Source organism: Agelaius tricolor, unplaced genomic scaffold, assembly GCF_023055355.1.
Source record: "Agelaius tricolor isolate 1412-34295 unplaced genomic scaffold, bAgeTri1.0.p SCAF_69, whole genome shotgun sequence".
Classification (NCBI taxonomy): Eukaryota; Metazoa; Chordata; class Aves; order Passeriformes; family Icteridae; genus Agelaius; species Agelaius tricolor.
The window spans coordinates 1,226,464-1,249,077 of NW_027269329.1; the positions used below are offsets into that span (position 1 = coordinate 1,226,464).

At 58.3% G+C, this 22,614-nt stretch overlaps 2 protein-coding genes across 4 annotated transcripts; one reads left to right on the forward strand and one right to left on the reverse strand.

The window, feature by feature from the left end:
* Positions 1 to 1,715: 1,715 nt before the first annotated feature.
* On the forward strand, positions 1,716 to 15,139 carry VANGL2 (VANGL planar cell polarity protein 2). 2 transcript variants are annotated; one of them, XM_071417374.1, is made up of 9 exons: positions 1,716 to 1,836; positions 5,563 to 5,699; positions 7,026 to 7,287; positions 7,813 to 7,933; positions 9,973 to 10,580; positions 11,721 to 11,857; positions 12,365 to 12,500; positions 13,224 to 13,455; positions 14,079 to 15,139. In XM_071417374.1, the coding sequence occupies exons 3-9, from the start codon at positions 7,217 to 7,219 to the stop codon at positions 14,337 to 14,339; spliced, it is 1,566 nt and encodes a 521-aa protein (XP_071273475.1). In that variant the 5' UTR covers positions 1,716 to 1,836; positions 5,563 to 5,699; positions 7,026 to 7,216; the 3' UTR covers positions 14,340 to 15,139. The 2 variants fall into 2 exon arrangements, with proteins under 2 accessions (XP_071273475.1, XP_071273476.1); XM_071417375.1 differs by having other exon boundaries at positions 1,760 to 1,823.
* Positions 15,140 to 15,943: 804 nt separating this feature from the next.
* Positions 15,944 to 21,132, reverse strand: LOC139584999 (uncharacterized). 2 transcript variants are annotated; one of them, XM_071417378.1, is made up of 6 exons: positions 20,994 to 21,132; positions 19,803 to 20,006; positions 18,888 to 18,989; positions 18,022 to 18,060; positions 17,073 to 17,173; positions 15,944 to 16,612 (listed from the first exon to the last, which is right to left on the reverse strand). In XM_071417378.1, exons 1-6 carry the CDS (start codon positions 21,031 to 21,033, stop codon positions 16,586 to 16,588), a joined length of 513 nt encoding a protein of 170 aa, XP_071273479.1. In that variant the 5' UTR covers positions 21,034 to 21,132; the 3' UTR covers positions 15,944 to 16,585. The 2 variants fall into 2 exon arrangements, with proteins under 2 accessions (XP_071273479.1, XP_071273478.1); XM_071417377.1 differs by lacking the exon at positions 15,944 to 16,612 and having other exon boundaries at positions 16,627 to 17,173.
* Between the last annotated feature and the right edge of the window lie 1,482 nt (positions 21,133 to 22,614).

A 22,614-nucleotide genomic window follows, 5' to 3' on the forward strand; every position in this document is an offset into this window, starting at 1 on the left:
CCCCAGCCCCATAAATCATCCCCGAGCGGGGCGGGAGCGCCCCGGGGCAGCTGCGGGGGCGGCCCTGGGACACCCCGGGACAGACCCCACAACAATGGGGGCACCAGGGACCCCTCCCCACAACAATGGGGTCACCAGGGACCCCTCCCCACAACAATGGGGTCACCAGGGACCCCCCCAGCACAGACCCCACAACAATGGGGGCGCCAGGAGCCGGGTTTGGGGTCGCAGCTCGGGGGGGTCTGTGCTGGGGGGTCATTATTTCCGCTCATTAGGCTGTGAAATAATGGGGTGGGGGGCGCTGAGCCCATTGCCCCATAACCCCATCGCCCCCCGCCCCACGATTCCCCCCAATCTCCCTGCCCCATCGCCCCCAGCCCCATAACCGCTTTCCCATCACCCCACAGCCCCCAGCCCCTAAATCCCCGCGCCCTAAATCCCTCCCAAATCTCCCCAAAATCTCGATCTCCCCTCGCCCCCAAACTCCCCAAAATCCCCCCCCAAAATCCCGGTCTCCCCCCGCCCCCAAATTCCCCCCAAATTCCCGCTCTCCCCTCGCCCCCCGCCCCAATTCCCCTCCCGGCCCCGCCTCCCCATTGACTCCCAACCACGCATTTCAATCCCACCAATGGCAGCGCGGCTCTCCGCGCCCGCCTCACGCCATTGGCCAGCGCCGCGGGGGGCGTGGCCAGCGCGGTCCCACCCTCGCCCATTGAACGCTCGGCTGTTCCGGGAAGCGGCCGCGCCCCCCCCGCGCTCCGCAGGCTTTGGGGACCCCCGGGTGTTTTTGGGGGGCTCGGGGGGATTTGGGGTCCCTCCCTTTGTGGGGGATGAAGGTGCTGGAGCCCCCCGTGTGTCCCCAGCGGCCTCTGCTGCCTCGGGCGGTGCTGCTGGCCCTGAGCCCCCCGAAAATCCCGGCCCTGCTGCAGGCCGGGGGTCCCCAGGCGTGACCCCAGGTGTGACCCCAGGTGTGACCCCAGGCGTGACCCCAGGTGTGACCCCAGGTGTGACCCCAGGTGTGACCCGCGCCCCCCCATATCCGCAGGGATGGGGCTGGGGTCTTCCAGCACCCCGGAACCGCTGGGGCTGAGGGTCGGGGGTGACCCCAAAGCCGGGGGGCTCGGCCGGACCCCCCAGGACACCCCAAATCCTGAGGGGGCTCGGCCGGACCCAGGACCCCAAGCCCCGTTTTTTGGGGGGGGAAGGGGGGGTTATGGGGTTCAGAATCCTTCCCCAAACCCCAAACAAGGTGGGAGCAGCGGCGCTGTGCCCCCCCCCGTGGGCTGAGACCCCTTGGGGGCAATTGGGGGGGGGTTAAGAACCTTTGGGGGGGCGGTTTTGGGGTGCCGAGACCCCTTTGGGGACGATGTTGGGGTGCGGGTACCCCTTGCGGTAGCTCCGAGCGGGGGTGACGCGAGGTGGGGGCTCAACCCTCGTTGCCCCCCCCTAAAAACGGAGATTGTTCCCCAAGAGACGCCGCCCCCTCCCCAAAAAACGGGGGACCCTCCTCATAAAACGCCGCCCCCTCCCCCAAAAAAGCGCATCCTCACCCCAAATCCCCCCGGCCTGGGGGGTCCCTGGGTGTTCGGGGAGGGGTCCCCCAATATCGGGGGGGGTGCGCGGCTGTCCCCCCCGCCCCAGACAATGGCCCCGAGGCGGCGCCGGGAGCGCGCAGCGCAGACAATGGGGCGGGAGCGGGGGGCGCCGGGGGGAGCGGGGCTTTCCTCCGCCTCCTCCTCCTCTTCCTCCTCCTCCTCCTCCTCCTCCGCCGCCGCCGCCGCCGCCGCCGCCGGGGTTCGGGTGCGGGGGGGACGCGCACAAAGGTGCGGGGCGATGGTGAGTGGGGGGCGCGGGGGGGCTCGGGCCGCTCCCGGGGGGATCCCGGGCAGCGGCCGCGGCCCCGGGGCTGGGCGGGGGAGCGGGGCCGGGCCGGGGCCGCGCTCCCTGCGGGAAGGGCCCCGTCAGCCGCGGCTTTTCCTGCGCTGGCGGCGGCGGCGGCTGCGGGAGCCCCGAGCGCGGCGCGGGGGTCCCGGCTGGGGAGGGGGCGATGGGACCCCCCGGGAGCCCCGCGGGGACGCGCTCGGGGCTCTGCCGGAGCCTCCTCGGGGCGCGGTGCCACCCCCGGCACCCCCCGAATGTGCCCCGGGGTGGCACGGCGGCCTCGGAGCGCTTTGTGCCCATCCCGGGGGCACCTGCGGGGCGTCCCCAGGGTGTCCCCGGTGTCCCCAGGGTGTCCCCGGGGTGTCCCCGGTGTCCCCAGGGTGTCCCCAGGGTGTCCCCGGTGTCCCCGTCACCTGCGCCGTGTCCCCGGTGTCCCCCCCCGTCACCTGCGGGTGTCCCTGGGGTGTCCCCACCGCTGTCCCCGCTGTCCCCATGCCCTCCCCGGTGCCCGGGCGGGGCCGTCCCGGGGGTCCCTGGGCCCGGTGTCCCCCGTGTCCCCCCCATGTCCCCGCTGCCCCCTGTGTCCCCCCCCTGTCCCCCGGTGTCCCTCCCTGTCCTCCGCGTCCCCCGCTGTCGCTGCTGTCCCCCCGGTGTCCCCCCGGTGTCCCCCCGGTGTCCCCACGCCCTGCCCGGTGCCCGGGGCTCCCTGTGCCGGGCGTGCCCGGTGCCCTCCGGCTCCGCGACAGCCCCGGCCGGATCCCGAGCCGGTTCCTGGATCCCGAGCCGGTTCCTGGATCCCGAGCCGGTTCCTGGGGATCCCGAGCCGGTTCCTGGGGATCCCGAGCCGGTTCCCAGATCCCGAGCCGGTTCCCGGGTCCCGAGCCGGTTCCTGGATCCCGAGCCGGTTCCTGGGGATCCCGAGCCGGTTCCCGAATCCCGAGCCGGTTCCTGGATCCCGAGCCGGTTCCTGGGGATCCCGAGCCGGTTCCTGGATCCCGAGCCGGTTCCTGGGGATCCCGAGCCGGTTCCCGAATCCCGAGCCGGTTCCTGGATCCCGAGCCGGTTCCTGGATCCCGAGCCGGTTCCTGGGGATCCCGGCCTGGGATGGTTTTGGTTTTTTTTCCTTTGGGATCTTCTTCCCCCCGCGGGCGGAGGTGAAAACGCAGCAAAACAACAAAAAAAGAAATCAAAAACAACAACAACAAAAAAAAGGAGATTTCGGGATAATTCAAATCTTCTCCATCACGGGAATTCGAGGATGGGGCTGGGACCCAGACGGGATCCCGAGGATTTTCCAGGCGCTTTGTGAAGCTCGGACGGTTTAATTAATGAACAATTAACAATTAACAGGCGGCGGGGACCTGGGGGCGGCCGCTGCGGGCTCGAGGTCCCCCCGTGTCCCCTCCCCGCGTGTTCCAGAGGGGTCGGGGACATCCCAGCGATGCCTGGAGCGATCCCACGGGAGGAAGGAATTCCTTGTTTTTCCCCGGCTCCCGGCAGACAATGGGGCCGGAGGGAGCAGCCCCGAGGTGGCGGATCCGGCTTAATTCGGGATTTGGGATGAGTTCCCCGAGGTTTTATGGATTTATTGTCGAGGCCTGGGAAGGGATTTGGGAATTCCCAGCTGGGAATTCCGGCCAAACCCCAGGAGGTTCAGCCCTGCAGGATCCCTGGATGTGATGGGAACGTCCCAGCGCTCCCGGATCCCGCCGGATCCCGTCCCTGCGCCGCTTTTCCGGGATCCGGGACGTGGAAAATGGATTGGGGGGATCCCAAAGGATCGGGAGCTGCTGGAGAAGAATTCTCATGGATCCAAACCTCAGTCCTGGGAGATCCCGGGGTCCTTTGGGGGCAGCAATTGGGATTTCGGGGTTTTTCCTGAAGAAAACGTCGGAGTTCCGAGCGAGGACGTGGATTTCTGGGACGGTCCTTCCCAAATCCCATGGAGCCACCCAGAAGCGGATTTGGGATTGCTGGAAGGGACGAGAAGATGGGATTTGGGATTTCTCCAGGGAATTCCTGAGCAATTCCCCGGGAATTTGGGATGGAGGGATTTAGGGCTGTGGGGCGGGAATTCCGGAATCCTGGAAATTTTTTGCTGGGAATTTGGGACTCCAGGATCCTCCAGGTGCGGGATTTGGTTCCCCAGGTGCTGATCCCAGGAAATGGGGCAGGACAAGAGGGAACGGCCTCGGGCTGTGCCAGGGCTGGAAATTTGGGATGGTTTTTCCATGGGAAAAGGGTTGGGAAGCGCCGGAGGGGGCTCAGGGAGGGCTGGATCCCCATCCCTGCAGGGAATCCCTGGAATTCGCGTTTGATCCATCCAAGCTCGGACTCGGTGACCTCAGAGATCTTTCCCAGCCTGGACAATCCCGGGATTTTCTGGGATTCCCACCCCATTCCCAACCCTCCCCGGTTCCTCCAGGATGGGAATCCCGGACCCTTCATCCGCCGGATTCTCCTTCTCCAAGTGGGATTTTTCCCAGGAAAACTCATTCCCAGCTTTCCCAGAGCCCTGGATCAGGAAGGAGCCGACTTCCCTCTTGGAATTCTCCCTCTGGAGCTGTTGGGAAGAAGCTTTTTCATCTGGAAACACTTGGATCTATTTTTTTTTTTAATGTTTAATTATTTTCGCTCTTTTGGGGAACATTTGAATCCCAAACGTTGGATTTGAGGCTCAGGGCTTTGATCCCGAGCCCCATCCCCAGAAAAATTCCAGCCTGGGCTTGAAGACGTCGGGAATGGCGAAGCCTCTCCGGCCCTGGGGGGGTTTTTTGGGAGCTTTGATCGTCCCAGGATTAAAAAATGGGAATTTTCCTCCTCCTCCTCCTCTTTTGCATCCGGCTCTGGCTCCCGGCGTCTCCCAGAGCCCGGGAACCCATTCCCGGCCTTTCCGGGGCTGTGGAACCAGCTCTGCTGGAAAAGATTCCAAGAAAAATCCCTCTTTTTTTTTCACTGCTGGAACGAGAGGATGAGGAGCTCCAGGATCCCGGATTCCTGCTGGAATTCCTGAATTCCCTTTGGGACGGGGACAGCACCTGTCAAATTCATGGATTCCTGGAAAATCCCGAATTTATTTCGGCTGAATCCCCAGGCTGGGGCCAAGAGACCTCGGAACACCTGGAAAATCCCGGGATTCATGGGAAACCCCAGGAATTGTGGAAAACCCTGGGAATTCTGGAAAACCCCAGGATTCCTTGAAAACCCCAAGTTCATTTCAGCCGCAGACACCGGGATTTCAGGAAAACCCAGGGATTCCTGGAAAACCCCAAACCTATCCCGGCCGATCATCCAGGAGGACGATTCCCAAAAATTTTGGGATGCCCGGGGTGGGGTGTGCAATCGCTTTTCCGTGGTGCTCCCAAGGAATCCCTGAGCAGCGGGATCCGGGAATTGGCGGGATCCGGGAATTGGCAGGATCCGGGAATTGGCGGGATTTGAAAATTGGTGGGATTGGAAATTGGGGAATTGGGAATTGGCGGGATTTGAAAATTGGCGGGGTTGGGAATTGGGGATTTGGGAATTGGTGGGATGTGGGAATTGGGGAATTGGTGGGACGTGGGAATTGGCAGGATTGGAAAATGGCGGGATTCGGGAATTGGCGGGATTCGGGAATTTGGGAATTCGGGAATTCGGGAATTTGGGGATTGGTCCCGAACTGCCGTTGCTCGGCTCCCGCAGCTCCAGGGCGGCCCCCCCGTGCCGTGAGCAGCCCCCCATGCCCGGCCCGTGTTCGATGCCGGCCCCTCCGGAGGCTCCGGACGCTCCAAAGGCCTCGGTGAGCGCCGGGACGGAGCCGCCGCCGCCGGAGCCGCCCGGTGAGTGAGCCCGGGGATACTGGGGGGACTGGGGATACTGGGATGGGAGCCAGGCATTACTGGGGATACTGGGGATACTGGGATGGGAGCCAGCCCTTACTGGGGGGACTGGGGTGGGATCCAGCCACTACTGTGGGGACTGGGACAGGATCCACCCCATTACTGGGGTTACTGGGACAGGATCCAGCCCTTACTGGGGTTACTGGGACATACTGGGACAGGATCAACCCATTATTGGGGATACTGGAACAGGATCTAGCCCTTACTGGCGTTACTGGGGAGACTGGGAGCCCGGGATCCAACCCTTACTGGGGTTACTGGGATATACTGGGACAGGATCCACCCCATTACTGAGGGGACTGGGACGTACTGGGGCCTCCAGCATCCATCTCTTACTGGGGCTACTGGACCCCCAGTACACGGCTCTTACTGGGGTTACTGGGACAAACTGGGACAGGATCCAGCCCTTACTGGGACAGGATCCATCTCTTACTGGGCCATACTGGGACCCCCAGCGTCTCCCGGCCCCGTTCCCGTCTCCCGGGCGACGGCGGCAGCGGGAAAGGCCTCGGTTTCCATGGAGATCCGTGTGGGATCATCCGGAATTCCGGACAAAGGAATTCCCCCCTTCCCCCTTTGCGCCTCCCTGACCCCTTCTCCCCCTTTCCCGGGGCCTTGGAAAAGGGGCCCGAGGGTTTTTTGGGGTGGATTTGGTGGGAATGGGATTTCCATGGAAACCTGGGAGGCTGGGATGGCTCCCAGGGGCAGCTGGGGCCTCCCAGACTGTGGGACTGGGGCGTCCAGGTTCCCCCAAAACCCTGGGAAAAGGCAGCGGGACTTGGCAGGATCATCCCGACGGAATCCCAAATTCCCAGATTCCCAAGGGGGGGACACAGCCCCAGATCCCAAATTCCCTCTCCCTCCTGACCCCAAATTCCCTCTCCCTGCACATCCCAAATCCCCTTTTCCTGCCCATCCCGAATTCCCTTTTCCTGCCCATCCCAAATTCCCTTTCCCAGCCCCGTTTCCCACCTGGGAAAGGGATGCAGGGACAGGAGGGGCTGTGGGCCGTGCTGGGCCATGCTGGGCCATACTGGGCCATACTGGGCCGTACTGGGCCGTGCTGGGCCGTGCTGGGCCATACTGGGCCGTGCTGGGCCATACTGGGCCGTGCTGGGCCGTGCTGGGCCATACTGGGCCGTACTGGGCCGTGCTGGGCCGTGCTGGGCCGTGCTGGGCCGTACTGGCTGTGCTGGGCCGTACTGGGCCGTACTGGGCCGTGCTGGGCCAGCCCCAGTGACACTCCCCGTGTGTCCCCCCCCTCAGGTGGGCGCGTCCTTTTCTCCTGAGCGAGGCCACCCCAAGGTGACAAAATTGAGCCCCTCAAGGTCACGGTCGACTTCCTGAAGGTGCCCCTGGGCCTGAAGAAGCCCCCGCTGAAGGAGGCCCTGGCCGCCCTCCCGGGAAAACCCAAATCCCAAATCCTGGAGCGGCACAAGCCCCGGCGCTCCGACGCCATGGACAACGAGTCCCAGTATTCCGGGTATTCCTACAAATCCGGCCATTCCCGCAGCTCCCGCAAGCACAGGTGAGGGACCCCGCATCCCCCGTCCCCACCTTTGCTGGGTGTCCCCATCCCAGTGGGTGTCCCCATCCCAGTGGGTGTCCCAACCACTCTTTTCCCACTTTTTTCCCCATTATTCCTGCTTTTTCCCCATTTTCCCAACTTTTCCCCCCATTTCCCCGCTTTTTTCCCCATTTTCCCCCCTTTTTTCCCTGCTTTTCCCAACTTTTTTCCCAACTCTTTTCCCCCCATTTTTACCACTTTTTTCCCCACTTTCACCACTTTTTTCCCCATTTTCCCAACTTTTTTCATCATTTTTCCCGCTTTTTCCCCCATTATTCCTGCTTTTTTTCCCCCATTTTTCCCACTTTTTTCCCCATTTTCCCCGGGTTTTTTTTCCCCATTTTTCCTGGGTTTTTTTCCCCCCATTTCCCCACTTTTTTCCCCCTGTTTTTCCCCATTTTCCCCCCATTTTTCCTGGGGTTTTCCCCCCCCATTTCCCCCCATTTTTCCCCCCGTTTTTCCCCATTTTCCCCCTGCTTTCCCCAGGGATCGGCGGGAGCGGCACCGCTCCAAGAGCCGGGATGGGACGCGCGGGGACAAATCGGTGACGATCCAAGCGCCGGGGGAGCCTCTGCTGGACAACGAATCCACGCGGGGGGACGAGAGGGTGAGCGCGGCGGGGAAAGGGCTGCAATCCTTGGGATCCCGGGAGCTTTCCCCCCGCCCCGGCGGAATTTTTCCCGGCGGAATTTCCCGGCCGAGCGGTCCGGCCGGTCGGGCCGGTCCCGGGGAGAACGAGAAAATGAGAAAATGGAAAGGAGACGCGGCTCCGGCGGCGCCAGGGCTGGAAAACGCCCCCGGGATCCGATCCCAGCGAACCCAAACCTTGAGGGTTTGCCCCAAATTCCCGCCCCGGGTGGGACAGGGGAGGCTGCCCCGCCCCTGGTGCCCCTCGTTCCCAAATTCTGGAATTTCTCCAGCCCGATCCCGGCCTTTCATCCTCTCCCAGTCCGCCCACGCCGGCGGCTCCGGCGCTTTTCATGTTCCCTCTGCGGCGGCTTTTCCTGGGAATGGGGCTCCCGGAGCCACCTGGGAATGGGGCTTTTCCTGGGAATGGGGGCTTTTCCTGGGAATGGGAGCTTTTCCTGGGAATGGGGCTCCCCGAGCTGCCCTGGAGCGCCCTGGGCTCCTCTTTGCCCCTTGGAGCGAAACCCATGGAACCCTGGAATTGCTTGGATGGGGATCATCCCATGGGCAGGGACGCCTCCCACCGTCCCAGGGCGCTCCGGGCTGGAACTGGGCTGGAATTTTCCAGGGATCCGTGGAAAAACAGGGGGGAACTTCCCAGTTTTCTGGCAAAAAAATTTGTGGGGAAAATTCCAACACGGAAAACAAAAAAAAAAACCACCCCAAATTCCTGGAATGTCCGAGTGCCCAAAACCAGGATGAGGGAAAGACACCCGGACGGGGTGGGGGAAGGAATCCAGCTGGGAAGGAATCCAGGGTTTTTGGCTTTTCTCCGTCTGGGAGAGGGGGTTCTGGAGCGGGGAAGGGCCTGTCCGGAGCCATTCCCGACAATTCCCAAGCATTCCCAAGCATTCCCAAGCATTCCTGACAATTCCCAAGCATTCCCAAGCATTCCCAGCCTTCCCGGCGCGGGCAGCGCTGCGGGGGCGTGCCGGGCGTGTTCCTGCTGGCCCTGGCAGCCGGGAAGGGTTGGCCAGGAAATCCGGGAGCTTCCCGGTCCCAAAGCTGCTCCCGCCGGAGCCGGAGCTTTCCCGGAGGGAGAATTCCCAGCGGAATTCCCGGCTGCTGTCCCAGGCCCAGGCTGAGCTTCCTCCACCCTGAGGAGGGCGATGGCTCCGGGCAGCGCTCCCGGCGTGGAGGTGGGATGGGGCTTTGGAAAACAGGGAATGCTCCTCTGGGATTGAGGGGATTTGGGAACCGCCCCTTGGAGTGTCCCCTGTCCCCTCCCCAGGGTGACATTTCCTGGAGCTGTGGTGGGTGGGAGGTTCTGGAGGTGAGGAGGGACAGGTGGGACACGGAGCCACCCCTCGGGATGTCCCCTGCTCACGGTGACACCTGGGTGGGAGGCCCTGCAGGTGAGGTGCCCACCTGGGACAGGTAGGACCCCTTGGAATGTCCCCTGTCCCCTCCCCAGGGTGACAATGGGGACACTCTTGGCTTGGAGGTGCAAAGGATGGGAGGTCCTGCAGGTGAGGTGGCCACCTGGGACAGGTGGGACACAGAGCCACCCCTCGGAATGTCCCCTGCTCAGGGTGACCCCTGGGTGGTCGGCGGGAGGCCCTGGAGGTGAGGTGGGACAGGTGGGACACGAAGCCACCCCTCGGAATGTCCCCTGTCCCCTCCCCAGGGTGACAATGGGGACACTCTTGGTTTGATGGGCGGATGGGACACCTCGGAATGTCCTCTGCTCAGGGTGACACCTGGGTGGGCAGTGGGAGGCCCTGCAGGTGAGGTGGGACAGGTGGGACATGGAGCCACCCCTTGGAATGTCCCCTGTCCCCTCCCCAGGGTGACAATGGGGACACTCTTGGTTTGATGGGCGGATGGGACACAGAGCCACCCCTCGGAATGTCCCCTGCTCAGGATGACACCTGGGTGGTCAGTGGGAGGTCCTCAAGGTGAGGTGGGACAGGTGGGACATGAAGCCACCCCTCGAAATGTCCCCTGTCCCCTCCCCAGGACGACAACTGGGGCGAGACCACCACGGTGGTGACGGGGACGTCGGAGCACAGCATCTCCCACGATGACCTCACGCGCATCACCAAGGACATGGAGGACAGCGCCCACCTGGACTGCTCCCGCCACCTGGGCGTGGCCCTGGGCGCGGCCCTGGCGCTCCTGGCCTTCCTCACGCCCTTGGCCTTCCTCCTCCTCCCGCAGCTGCTGTGGCGGGAGGAGCTGGAGCCCTGCGGGACGCCCTGCGAGGGGCTCTTCATCTCGGTGGCCTTCAAACTCCTCATCCTCCTGCTGGGCAGCTGGGCCTTGTTCTTCCGCCGCCCCAAAGCCTTCTTCCCGCGCGTCTTCGTCTTCCGCGCGCTGCTCATGGTGCTGGTGTTCCTGCTGGTCGTGTCCTACTGGCTCTTCTACGGCGTGCGGATCCTGGACTCGCGGGACCGCAACTACCGCGGCGTGGTGCAGTTCGCCGTGTCCCTGGTGGACGCCCTGCTCTTCGTGCACTACCTGGCCGTGGTGCTGCTGGAGCTGCGGCAGCTCCAGCCCCAGTTCACGCTCAAGGCCGTGCGCTCGGCCGACGGCGCCAGCCGCTTCTACAACGTCGGCCACCTCAGGTGGGGACGGCTCCGGCAGTGGCGTGGGTGGATGTTCTCATAGGTGGATGTTCTCGTGGGTGGATGTTCTCGTGGGTGGATGTTCTTGTGGGTGGATGTTCTCATGGGTGGATGTTCTCGTGGGTGGATGTTCTCGTGGGTGGATGTTCTCGTGGGTGGATGTTCTCATGGGTGGATATTCTCGTGGGTGGATGTTCTCATAGGTGGATATTCTCGTGGGTGGATGTTCTCGTGGGTGGATGTTCTCATAGGTGGATATTCTCGTGGGTGGATGTTCTTGTGGGTGGATATTCTCGTGGGTGGATGTTCTCGTGGTGGGAATGGGGGTGGTTTTTTTTTGGGGTGGGAAAGGTGGTGGTGAGGGGCGTGGAGATGTTCTGAGGGGGATGGAGGGAATGAGCCTGGAGGAGAGGGAGATTTTGGGTTCCTTCAAGGGGGGGTTTGGGGTCTGATTGCAGGGAATGGGGTCACAGAATCACAGAATCACAGAATCATGGAATGATGAGGTTGGAAGAGCCCTCTAAGATCATCGAGTCCAATCTGTGCCCTAACACCTTGACTCTAGCACCCAGTGCCATGTCCAGTCTTTTTTTAAACACATCTGGAGATGGTGATTCCGCCACCTCCCTGGGAAGAGCATTCCAGTATTTTATTATTCTTTTGGTGAAAAATTTTTTCCTAATATCCAACCTATCCCTTCCCTGATGTAGCTTGAGACTGTGTCCTCTAACAAGGTCAGGACAAGAGGGAACGGCCTCGAGCCGTGCCAGGGCTGGAAATTTGGGAAAATCCCTCCTGGAAAGGGCGGCCAGGCCTTGGAAGGGGCGCAGGGAGTGGCCACCCCTGGAGGTGTCCAAGGAATTCCTGGAGATTCCTCGGGATGACCCAGTGGGAGCTTGGACTCGGTGATCCTGGAGCTCTTTTCTCTGGGAACTGATGGAATCATGGAATGGTTTGGGTTGGAAGTCCCTTACAGATCCACGGGCAGGGACACCTCCCACCATCCCAGGTGGCTCCAACCCAGCCTTGGACACTTCCAGGGATGGCGCAGCCACATTTTTTTCCCGGGAATTCCCTCCCAGCCCCTGCTGTCCCCCGGCGTGTGTCCCCCTCACACGTTCCCGGTGTTTGCCCCCGCAGCATCCAGCGAGCGGCCGTGTGGATCCTGGAGAATTACTACCACGACTTCCCGGTCTACAACCCCGCCCTCCTCAACCTTCCCAAATCCGTCCTCTCCAAGAAAATGTCCGGCTTTAAGGTCTATTCCCTCGGCGAGGGTGAGATTCCACTCCCCCTTTCCCCTTGGCTTCCCCCTCTCCTTCTCCTCCCGTTCCTCCATCCCCATCCTCGCCTTCCTCCCTGGAATTTTTTGGAGGGAAGCTCTGGGTGCTTCCTCCCTTCCTCTCTGGAATTTTTTGGAGGGAAGCTCTGGGTGCTTCTTCCCTTCCTCTCCGGAGTTTTTTGGAGGGAGCTCTGAGGCTTCCCCAGTAAGCACCAGTAGCAAAATGGGGGGGATCCACCCCCTACCCGAAATTCCAGGAAATTCCTGGGGTTTTTTGGGGAATTTTGGAGGGAATTTTTTGGGGAATTTGAACTGGGAGCCCATTTTTGGGGCATTTTCCTGCAAATGAGGGGGATGGAGGGGATCAGCCTTCCCTTCCTCTCCGGAATTTTTTTTGGAGGCATCTCCAGGTGCTTCCTCCCTTCTCCGGAATTTTTTTGGGGGGAGCTCCGGGTGCTTTTTTTCCCGAGCTCACCCCTGTCCTGGACGGCTCCACCAACAGAGAATTCCACCAACAACTCCACGGGGCAGTCGCGGGCGGTGATCGCGGCGGCGGCGCGGCGGCGCGACAACAGCCACAACGAGTTCTACTACGAGGAGGCCGAGCACGAGCGCCGGGTGCGGAAACGCCGCGCCAGGTGCGGAAAAAGCCCCTGGATTCCCGGCCTCGGGAATGCCACGGGGGGGGGCCCCTTCCAGGTTTTTCATGGATGGGGAGCTGCCAGGGGGTGACTCCAGATCAGCCCAAGGGTGGTCGTGTGGGTGCATCTTCAGCCGAGTTGGTTGAAGCTTGGGTTCCTTCGTCCGTTTGGGTGAAGCCCAGCAGGTCCAAGATTTCCATCCTGGATCCAAGGGATTTCCAGCCCAGATCCAAGGGAGTTTCTATCCCAGGTCCATGGGGTTTTCCATCCCAGATCCAAGAGGTTTTCTGTCCCAGATCCAAGGGGTTTTCCACCCCAGATCCATGAGGTTTCCCATCCCAAATCCAAGGGATTTTCCCTCGCAAATCCATAAGGTTTCCCATCCCAAATCCCCAGGATTTTCCCATCCCAGATCCAAGGGATTTTCCCATCCCAAATCCACAAGATTTTCCATCCTAAATCCAAGGGAGTTTCCATCCCAAATCCACGAGGTTTTCCATCCTAAATCCAAGGGATTTTCCATCACAGATCCACGAGGTTTCCCGTCCCAAATCCACAAGGTTTCCTATCCCAAATCCAAGGTGTTTTTCAATCCCAAATCCAAGGGATTTTTCCATCACAGATCCACGGGGTTTCCCGTCCCAAATCCACGGGGTTTCCCATCCCAAATCCGTGAGTTTTCCCGTCCCGAGCCCCCGGCGTTCCCCGCCTCTCCCGCAGGCTGGTGGTGGCAGTGGAGGAGGCCTTCACCCACATCAAGCGGCTGCAGGAGGAGGAGCAGAAGAACCCGCGGGAGATCATGGACCCGCGCGAGGCCGCCCAGGCCATCTTCGCCTCCATGGCCCGCGCCATGCAGAAGTACCTGAGGACCACCAAGCAGCAGCCCTACCACACCATGGAGAGCATCCTGCAGCACCTGGAGTTCTGCATCACCCACGACATGACCCCCAAGGTGCCCAGACGGGGGTTTGGGTGGGGTTGTCCCGTTTGGGATCGTCCCGTCGGGAAAATGAGGGGTTGGAGTGAGGGGTGGGGTTGGGGTCTTCTCGTGGGGAACTGGGAACGGGGCTGGAGCAGCTGGAGAAGGGAATGGAGAATCCTGAGGGAGATGGAGGGGCTCAGCCTGGAGAAAAGGGGGATCCAGGGGGGGATTTGGGATCTGCCAGGGCGGATTTGGGGTCTGATCCCAGAGAAAAGGGGGATCCAGGGGGGGATTTGGGATCTGCCAGGGGGGATTTGGGGTCTGATCCCAGGGAATGGGGCAGGACAAGAGGGAATGGCCTCAAGCTGTGTCAGAGTGGGAAATTTGGGAAAATCCCTCCTGGAAAGGCCTTGGAAGGGGCTCGGGGAGGTTTGGCGTGGCCACCCCAAGGAATTCCTGGAATTCTGGGGGACAAGGTGGGGACTGGCCCCAGCTCCGACTCAATGACCTCGGAGCTCTTTCCCAACCTGCACAACCCCCAAAAACCCCCAAAGCAGCACCACGGGGCCGTTCTCCCCCCTTCCAAAACCCAAACCCAAACCTGGTCCGGGCCACCCCGAGGTGACGTCCCCGTGTCCCTCCCCTTCCCCAAGGCCTTCCTGGAGCGGTACCTGACGGCCGGCCCCACCATCCAGTACCACAAGGACCGCTGGCTGGCCAAGCAGTGGACGCTGGTCAGCGAGGAGCCGGTGACCAACGGCCTCAAGGACGGCGTGGTCTTCGTGCTCAAGCGCCAGGACTTCAGCCTGGTGGTGTCCACCAAGAAGATCCCGTTCTTCAAGCTCTCCGAGGAGTTCGTGGACCCCAAGTCGCACAAGTTCATCATGAGGCTGCAGTCGGAGACCTCGGTGTGATGGGCCGGGATGGGATTTTTTTTCCCAAATCCTTCCGGCTCCAAGGCTCCAAATTTGGCTCCTCCGGCGCCACCGGGACGCGGAAAACCGGGGAAGGCGCTCCCGGCTCCGGCGCCTTGCCGGGATCATGACCACTCGTCCTTTCTTGAGGTGGCTGAGCCCCTTCTCCTCCTCCTCCTCCTCCTCCCCTTCCTCCTCCTCCTCCTCCTCATTCCCGAAATCCGGATCCTTTGGAGCCGTAACTCAAGGGCTAATCCCAAGAATTCCCAGCTTCCTTCTTCACCAGCGTCCTGGAGCAGCTCCGGGGTCCCGCAGACCTCCTGCTCCTGCCCGTGTTCTCCTGGACATCTGTCCTGGCTCTGGCCTTAAACCACTGCCCGGCCCCGGGGCGGGGCTTGGGATCCCAAGGGAATTTTGGGATCATCTCCAGGAATCCGTGGCTGCTATGGAAAAGCTCCCCCTGCTGCACCCCCAGGTTTTGGGAGCGCCCTCCTCGCCTCTGCTGAATTTTTTTTTTTTTAGGAAAAACGAGTGGAAATCTGGGGTTTTTTTTTTTTTGGAGGAGCTGAAGGTTGGATTGAGGTTTTGGGAGGGTTTTTTTTGGGTGGGTTTCGCTGCTCCCGAGGGGATCCGCATCCCAAATTCCAGCGGCAGCTCCCTGGGGCTTCCCGGTGATGTTGGAGCAATCCTGGATCCGGGACCCTGAGGAGCTCCAGGAGATGTCAGCGAGGTCCTTCAGGAGCATCCCTCGAATGCGGTGATCCCGCAGAATTCCCATCGGGATGCAAAAAAAAAAACAACCTCTTTTTTTCCTGCCTTCTCCTGGTTTGGGTTTTTAAGGTCACAAATACCTCACGGATGGATTTGGAATTTTATTCCCGATTTTTTTTTTTGGTTTTTTTTTTTTTCTTCCCCGCTCCATGTTCCACCTCCACCCTCGAGGGGCCGGGTTTCATTCCAGGGAGGCGTTTTTGGGGTCGGGTTTTGGGGTCGATTTTGTCCTAAGCACTAAAAGAGGGGGAGTTTGGAGCCAGGGGAGGCTTCCCCAGTAAGCACCAGTAGCAAAATGGGGGGGATCCATCCCCTACCCCAATTCCAGGAAATTCCTGGGGTTTTTTTGGGAATTTTGGGGGGAATTTTTTGGGGGGGAATTCGAACTGGGAGCCCATTTTGGGGCGTTTTCCTGAAAAAAAAAAAAAAAAGAAGAAAAAAAGAAAAAAGGGGATGGATCTTCCTGGGGAGGGGTGGGGAGTTCACAATTCCATTTGGGAATTTTGGGAGATCAAAATTCCCTTTTTTTTTTTGTTCCATTTCCGGGGTTGGGTTTGGATTTTGTTTTCCCGCAGAGCCGAGATTTCTGTGCATGCGTGTAGAAAGTTGTAAAATGTCAAATTAATGGTTTTTAATATATAAAGAAAGCTTGGATTTTCCCGGATTTTTGCAGTGGATCGGAGCATTCCGGCAGTGGTAGGAATTTTTTTCCATTGGTGTTTGGTTGTTTTTTTGGGTTTTGTTTTTTTTTTTGTTTGTTTTGTTTTATTTTATTTTTTTTTCATAGAGGAACTAAAATTGTACAATTTTGTTTTTTTAATAAAATAAATCTGTTTTGACTTTTTTTTTTTTTTTAATTTATTTCGGCTCGGGGGCTGTGGGGCCAAGAGTTTGGGGTTTGTGGGGTCAAGGATTTGGGGTGTGTGGGGCCAAGTTAGGGGGTCTGTAGGGCCAAGGATTTGGGGGTTGTGGGGCCGAGGATTTGGGGTCTACAGGGCAAGGATTTGGGATTTATGGGGCAAAGAATTTGAGGGTTGTGGGGCCAAGGATTTGGGATTTATGGGGCAAAGAATTTGGGGGTTGTGGGGCCAAGGATTTGGGGTCTCTGGGGTCAAGGATTTGGGATTTATTAGGCCGGGGATTTGGGGTGTTTGCCACTAAATTTTAGGAATCTACGGTGCCAAAATTTTGGGATCTATGGGGCCAAAAACTTGGGATTTTGGGGCTGAGGGTTTGGGGTCAATGTCCAGCCCCTCCTGTGCTCATCCCAGCCCCAAATCCCCCAGAACCGCCCCAAAACACGCGGAGGAAAACACCGGAGGGGGCTGCGTGTCCCGGCAGAGAAATTCCAAGGATTTTTGGGATAAAATCCCACTTTTTGTGCTGTTCCTCGTGCAGGGGACGCCGGAGGGGCCTCGGGGTGGCCTCGTGTCCCCAGGGGGGGCCTGGGAGCCCCTGGGGCCACCCTGGGACCCTCAGGAGCCGCCCGGGGGCGAGTCCGGCTGGGGAGGAGAAAACCAGGAATTGGGAGAGGCTGGAATTGTCCCTTTATCCCAGGAATCGTCCCTTTATCCCAGGAATTGTCCCTTTATCCCTGGATTTGTCCCTTTATCCCAGGAATATTCCCTTTATCCCTGGAATTGTCCCTTTTCCCCAGGAATTTTCCCTTTAACCTGGGAATTGTCCCTTTATCTCAGAAATTTTCCCTTTATCCCAGGAATTTTCCCTTTTCCCCAGGAAATCCCATTTCCCCAGGAATTTTCCCTTTTTCCCCAGGAATTTTCCCATTTCCCCAGGAATTTTCCATTTTTTCCCAGGAATTTTCCCTTTTCCCCAGGAATTTTCCCTTTTTCCCAGGAATTCTCCCTTTTTCCCAGGAATTCCCTTTGTCCCAGGAATTCCATTTTTTCCCCAGGAATTTTCCCTTTTTCCCAGGAATTTTCCCCTTTTTCCCTGCAGTACCGGGGGCTGGGGAGGGTCTGGCTGGTCCAAGGGGGTCTCGGTGAGCTCCGGGATTTTTGGGATGGGGTCGTGGACGTGGGGCTGGACCAGAGCCCCCAGATCTGCAGGGGAAGGGTTGGGATGAGATCTGGGAATCGCCAGGATTTGGGAATTCTGGAGTGGTTTGGGGTGGGAGGAGCTTTAGGATCACCCCAATCCCATGGGAAGGGACATTCCCACCATCCCAAAGTGGAATTGGGCACTTCCAGGGATGGGATAACCAAATATCCCAATGAGATTGAACATCCCAGAAAAAAAATAAAATACCCCAATAAAATCGAATGTCCCGGAAAAAATAAAATATCCCCATGAAATTAAATATCCCAGAAAAAAAAATAAAAAAAACCACCCCAATACAAAAAAAATCCCAATAAAATAAAATATAAAAGAAAATATCCCTGTAAAATCAAAATATCTCAATAAGATTGAATATCCCAGAAAAAAACCAATAAAAAACACCCCAATACAAAAAAAATCCCAATAAAATAAAATAGAAAGTATCCCAGTAAAATCAAAATATCCCAATAAAATTGAATATCCCAGAAAAAAATTAAATATCCCAATAAAAGATTGAATATCCCAGAAAAAAATAAAACATCCTAATAAAATTAAACACCCATTAAAAAGCCACCCCAATACAAAAAATATCCCAATAAAATAAAATAGAAAATATCCCAATAAAATTGAATATCCCCGAAAAAATTAAATATCCCAATAAAATTAAACACCCATTAAAAAACCACCCCAATACAACAAAATATCCCAACAAAATAAAATATAAAAGAAAATACCCCAGTAAAATCAAACACCCAATTAAAAAAAAATACCCCAATAAAATAAAATACCCCAATAAACCCAAACATCCCAGTCAAACCAGTTATCCCAGTTACCCCAGCCCCACAGGGCTCACCTGAGGAGTCGCTGCCGCCCATGGCCCTGTCCCGGATCCCTGTGACCAGAACAGACCCAAAACTTGGATTTTCCACCCCAAATCCCCTTTGGAAAACCCCAAAACCAGCCGAGCCTCACTTTGGGTTTGGAGCGGGGAAAAAACCCCAAAACCCCAAAAATTTGTGTGAACTGGAGAAGGAAAGGGCAGAGCTGACCCCAAAAGAGGCAAGTTTGAGGTCAGACGGGAAATTTGGGATGAATTTGGGGAAATTTGGGATGAATTTGGGGAATTTTGGGATGAATTTGGGGAATTCTGGAGCCGGATGTGAGCACGGGGGAGCCCCCAGGCCTGAACTGTGGCCATGGGAGGGTTTTGGGATCAGGATCCCCCTGGTGGTGCTGCACCCCAAAAAGGGACATTTTGGGGCACTTTTGGAGGTTTTGGGGTGGTGACTTCTGGATCTTTTTGGGGCATTTCTGATTATTTTGGGGTTGTGATTTCTGGATCTTTTGGGGTTTTGGGGTTTTGACTTCTGGATCTTTTGGGGCATTTCTGATTATTTTGGGACTTGTGGCTTCTGGATCTTTTGGGGTTTTGACTTCTGGATATGTTGGGGTTTTGGGGTTGTGGCTTCTGGATCTTTTTGGGGCAGTTCTGATTATTTTGGGGTTGTGGTTTCTGGATCTTTTGGGGGTATTTCCGATTATTTCGGGGCTTGTGGCCTCTGGATCTTTTGGGGTTTTGGGGTTTTGACTTCAGGATCTTTTGAGGTTTTAACTTCTGGATCTTTTGGGGCATTTCTGATTATTTTGGGGTGGTGGCCTCTGGATATTTTGGGGTGGTGGCCTCTGGGCGTTTTGGGGTTTTGGGGTTTCGGGTCTGACCTTTGTCCTTGGTCCTCTGGTAGGTGACAAAGAGCACGAGCAGGGCCAGCACCACGAAGATGACGGGGGACCAGTACCGGGCTGAGACGCCCGAGGAGGCTCCTGTGGGGACAGAGGTGACCGGGGGGCACAGCCTGGGACATTCCAGGGTCCCCTCGGGAGGGTGGCAGGTCCCCTGAGAGGGTGACGCGTCCCCCAGGAGAGGGACAGGTCCTCCAGGGGTAGCGTCACCTCCCCACGATGGTGACAAATCCTGGGGACAATGACAATGACAATGACAATGACAATGACAGTGCCACGTCCCCACGATGGTGACAAATCCTGGGGACAATGACAATGACAATGACAGTGCCACGTCCCCATGATGGTGACAGATCCCTGGGGACAATGACAAAACCCATTGGGACAGTGCCACCTGCCCACGATGGTGACAGACCCTGGGGACAATGACAAATCCCTGGGGACAGTGCCACCTCCCTGGGTACAACGCCATGTCCCTGGGGACAATGTCATGTCCCATTGATGGTGGCAAACCCCAGGGGACAGTGCCACCTCCCTGGGGACAGTGCCACATCCCTTGGGACAGTGCCACATCCATGGGGGACAGTGCCACATCCATGGGGACAATGCCATCTCCCCACAATGGTGACAAACCCCTGGGGACAGTGCCACCTCCCCGGGGACAGTGCCACCTCTCCACAATGGTGACAAACCCCTGGGGACAATGTCACATCCTTGGGGACAGTGCCATCTCCCTTTGTACAATGTCACCTCCCCGGGGACAGTGCCACACCCACGGGGACAGTGCCACCTCCCTGGGGACAATGCTACATCCCCAGGGACAATGCTACATCCCCAGGAACAATGCCACCTCCCTGGGGACAGAGCCACCTCCTCCCTTTCCCCGGAGCTCACGGCTTTGGTTCCCCGCCGGTGTCACCGCCAGGTCCCCGAGGCTCCCGGGAGGGCTCGTGGTGACCCTCGGCCACGTTGTCGCCGTGTCCCTGTCCCCGGCGGCCGTGCTGGGGTGTCCTGGTGGCTCCAGGGGGTCCCGTGTCCCCTCCGGGGTCTCCTCGGTGCCGTTCCCGTTCCCCGACTCCTCTTCCTGGAAGCCGAGAGCTGGGGATTTGTGGGATTTGGGATTTTTCCCGTTCTCCCCCAAATCCGGGGGTCAGGAACGGGAATGTCCCCCCCAATGTCCCCTCAGGGGACGTGGGACACGGTCTGGGGACAGCACCAGAGGGTGAAAGGTCAGGAGGGGCCCCAAAAGGAAATTTTGGGAAAGAGGAGAGGGAGGGAAATCCCGGGAATTCTGAGGGAGAGGGGACGGGACCCCAGGAGCAGCCGGGAACGTTCCAGGTGGGATTTGGGATGGAGATCCCGGAAATTCTGCCCCCAGAAGGTTTCTGGGCCCTGGAACAGCTCCCCAGGGAATGATCCCAACCCCAAAACCTCCAGGAGGGTGTGGAAAACACTCCCAGACAATGGGCAGGATTTGGGGATTTTTTGGGGATTTGGGGATTTGGGATTTTGGGGATTTTTGGATTTTGGGGCTGGGTTGGATGATCCGGGTGGGTTTTTCCAGCTCAGGAGGTCCCACAAGTCTCCAAGGGGGCTGAGCTCGAGCGGAGCAGCGGCCCCACATCCTGTGGGGTTCACACCTCGCCCCCGACAACCAAAACCCCAAATCTGTCACGTTTTCACAGTGGAAAATGGGGGCTGGGGCTAAGCCGAGGCTGTTCCGAAACCCAGGAGGTTTTGGGGTTCTGCCACCTGCAGGAATTATAAAATACCCCAAAATACCCCAAAATATCCCAGTTTGGGGCGTGGAATTGGGGGATGTGAGGTGGAAGGACCCACCAGGATCATCCAAGTCCCATTTGTGGCCCTGACGAGATTAAAACCAGCAAAACCAACCCAAAACGGTCCAAAAGCCTCTCCTGAGTCTCTGCTGGGGTGGGCTGGGATGGATCTGGGGAGCTGGGACAGCTCAGAAGACCCCAAAACCCTCTTGGGAACACAACCCGGGCTCAGCAAAGCCTGGCTCAGCCCAAACCTGAGCTTAACCCCCAGGAAAAGCCCTCCAGAGACCTCCCTGAGCTGCACCTGCCGCCTTCAGCCCCTTCCTCTTCCTCGTCCTCCTCATCCTCGCTGCGGCCCCGCGCCCCGAGCCCCCCGGCCCCACTCACCGGCCCCGGAGCAGAGCAGGGCGAGGCAGAGCCCCCCAAAGCCTCTCGGGCCCATCCTGCCCTGCCCAGCCCCTCGGAGCCGCCTCCCTTCCCCTTTCAGGAGAGGAAGCGGCGGTTGCTGAGGAAAGGTGGTGAAATCGGGGGAGGAACCGGTAAAAAACATCCCTGAGGTCCTTCCTCCACAGCATGGATCATCTCTCCATCCATGGAGCATCTCTCTATCCATGGATCATCAATCCATGGATCATCTCTCCACACCATAGATCATCTCTCCATCCCATGGATCATCTCTCCATCCATGGATCATTGCTGCAATCCATGGATCATCTCTCCATCCATGGATCATCTCTCCATCCATGGATCATCCCTCCATCCATGGATCATTGCTGCAATCCATGGATCATCCCTCCAATCCATGGATCATTGCTGCAATCCATGGATCATCTCTCCATCCATGGATCATCTCTCCACACCATAGATCATCCCTCCATCCATGGATCATTTCTCCAATCCATGGATCATTGCTGCAATCCATGGATCATCTCTCCATCCCATGGATCATCTCTCCATCCCATGGATCATCCCTCCATCCATGGATCATTTCTCCAATCCATGGATCATTGCTCCATCCTTGGATCATTTCTCCAGTCCACGGATCCGTTTCTCCTTGCCGTGGGATTTCTCTCCCGTCCCATAGAATCATTTCTCCATTCCATGGAGAAATCCAATGGATTTGTGTTCCGGGCCGCAACGCGAGATGTTTTCCATTCCCATCTGCATGGCAGATCACCTTGGTCAAGCGGGCAGTTTGCCTTATCTCTCTCTCTGAGTGACCACATTCACACCTCCCTGGGGAGGGGACACTGCAGATAACAGCCACGGAATGTCCCTGCATGGCTGATAAGAACTACAGCATCCCATTGGCAGATGGGAGCCCAGGGGGAGGAGCCAAGCATTCCTGCTCGGATATAATCTGGAGATTCTGGAACACCAGCCAAGCATTCCTACCCGGATATAATCTGGAAATTCTGGAACACCAGCCAAGCATTCCTGCCTGGATATAATCTGGAGATTCTGGGACACCAGCCAAGCATTCCTACCTGGATATAATCTGGAGATTCTGGAACACCAGCCAAGCATTCCTGCCTGGATATAATCTGGAGATTCTGGAACACCAGCCAAGCATTCCTGCCTGGATATAATCTGGAGATTCTGGAACACCAGCCAAGCATTCCTACCCGGATATAATCCGGAGGTTCTGGAACACCAGCCAAGCATTCCTGCCTGGATATAATCTGGAAATTCTGGAACACCAGCCAAGCATTCCTACCTGGATATAATCCAGAGGTTCTGGGACACCAGCACGGCTTCTCCACAGGATTCCCAGAGGAACAGCAGCTGCCTCTCCTTCCCCTGGATCCTCAGAGGCAGAATGAATCCATCCTTCTCTGCAGGATCCCTGCTCCAGCAGAGCCAGTCCTGGCACTGCAGGAGGGCTGGGCCACAATTCCAATGGTTCTGCTGCCCACCCCCTGACC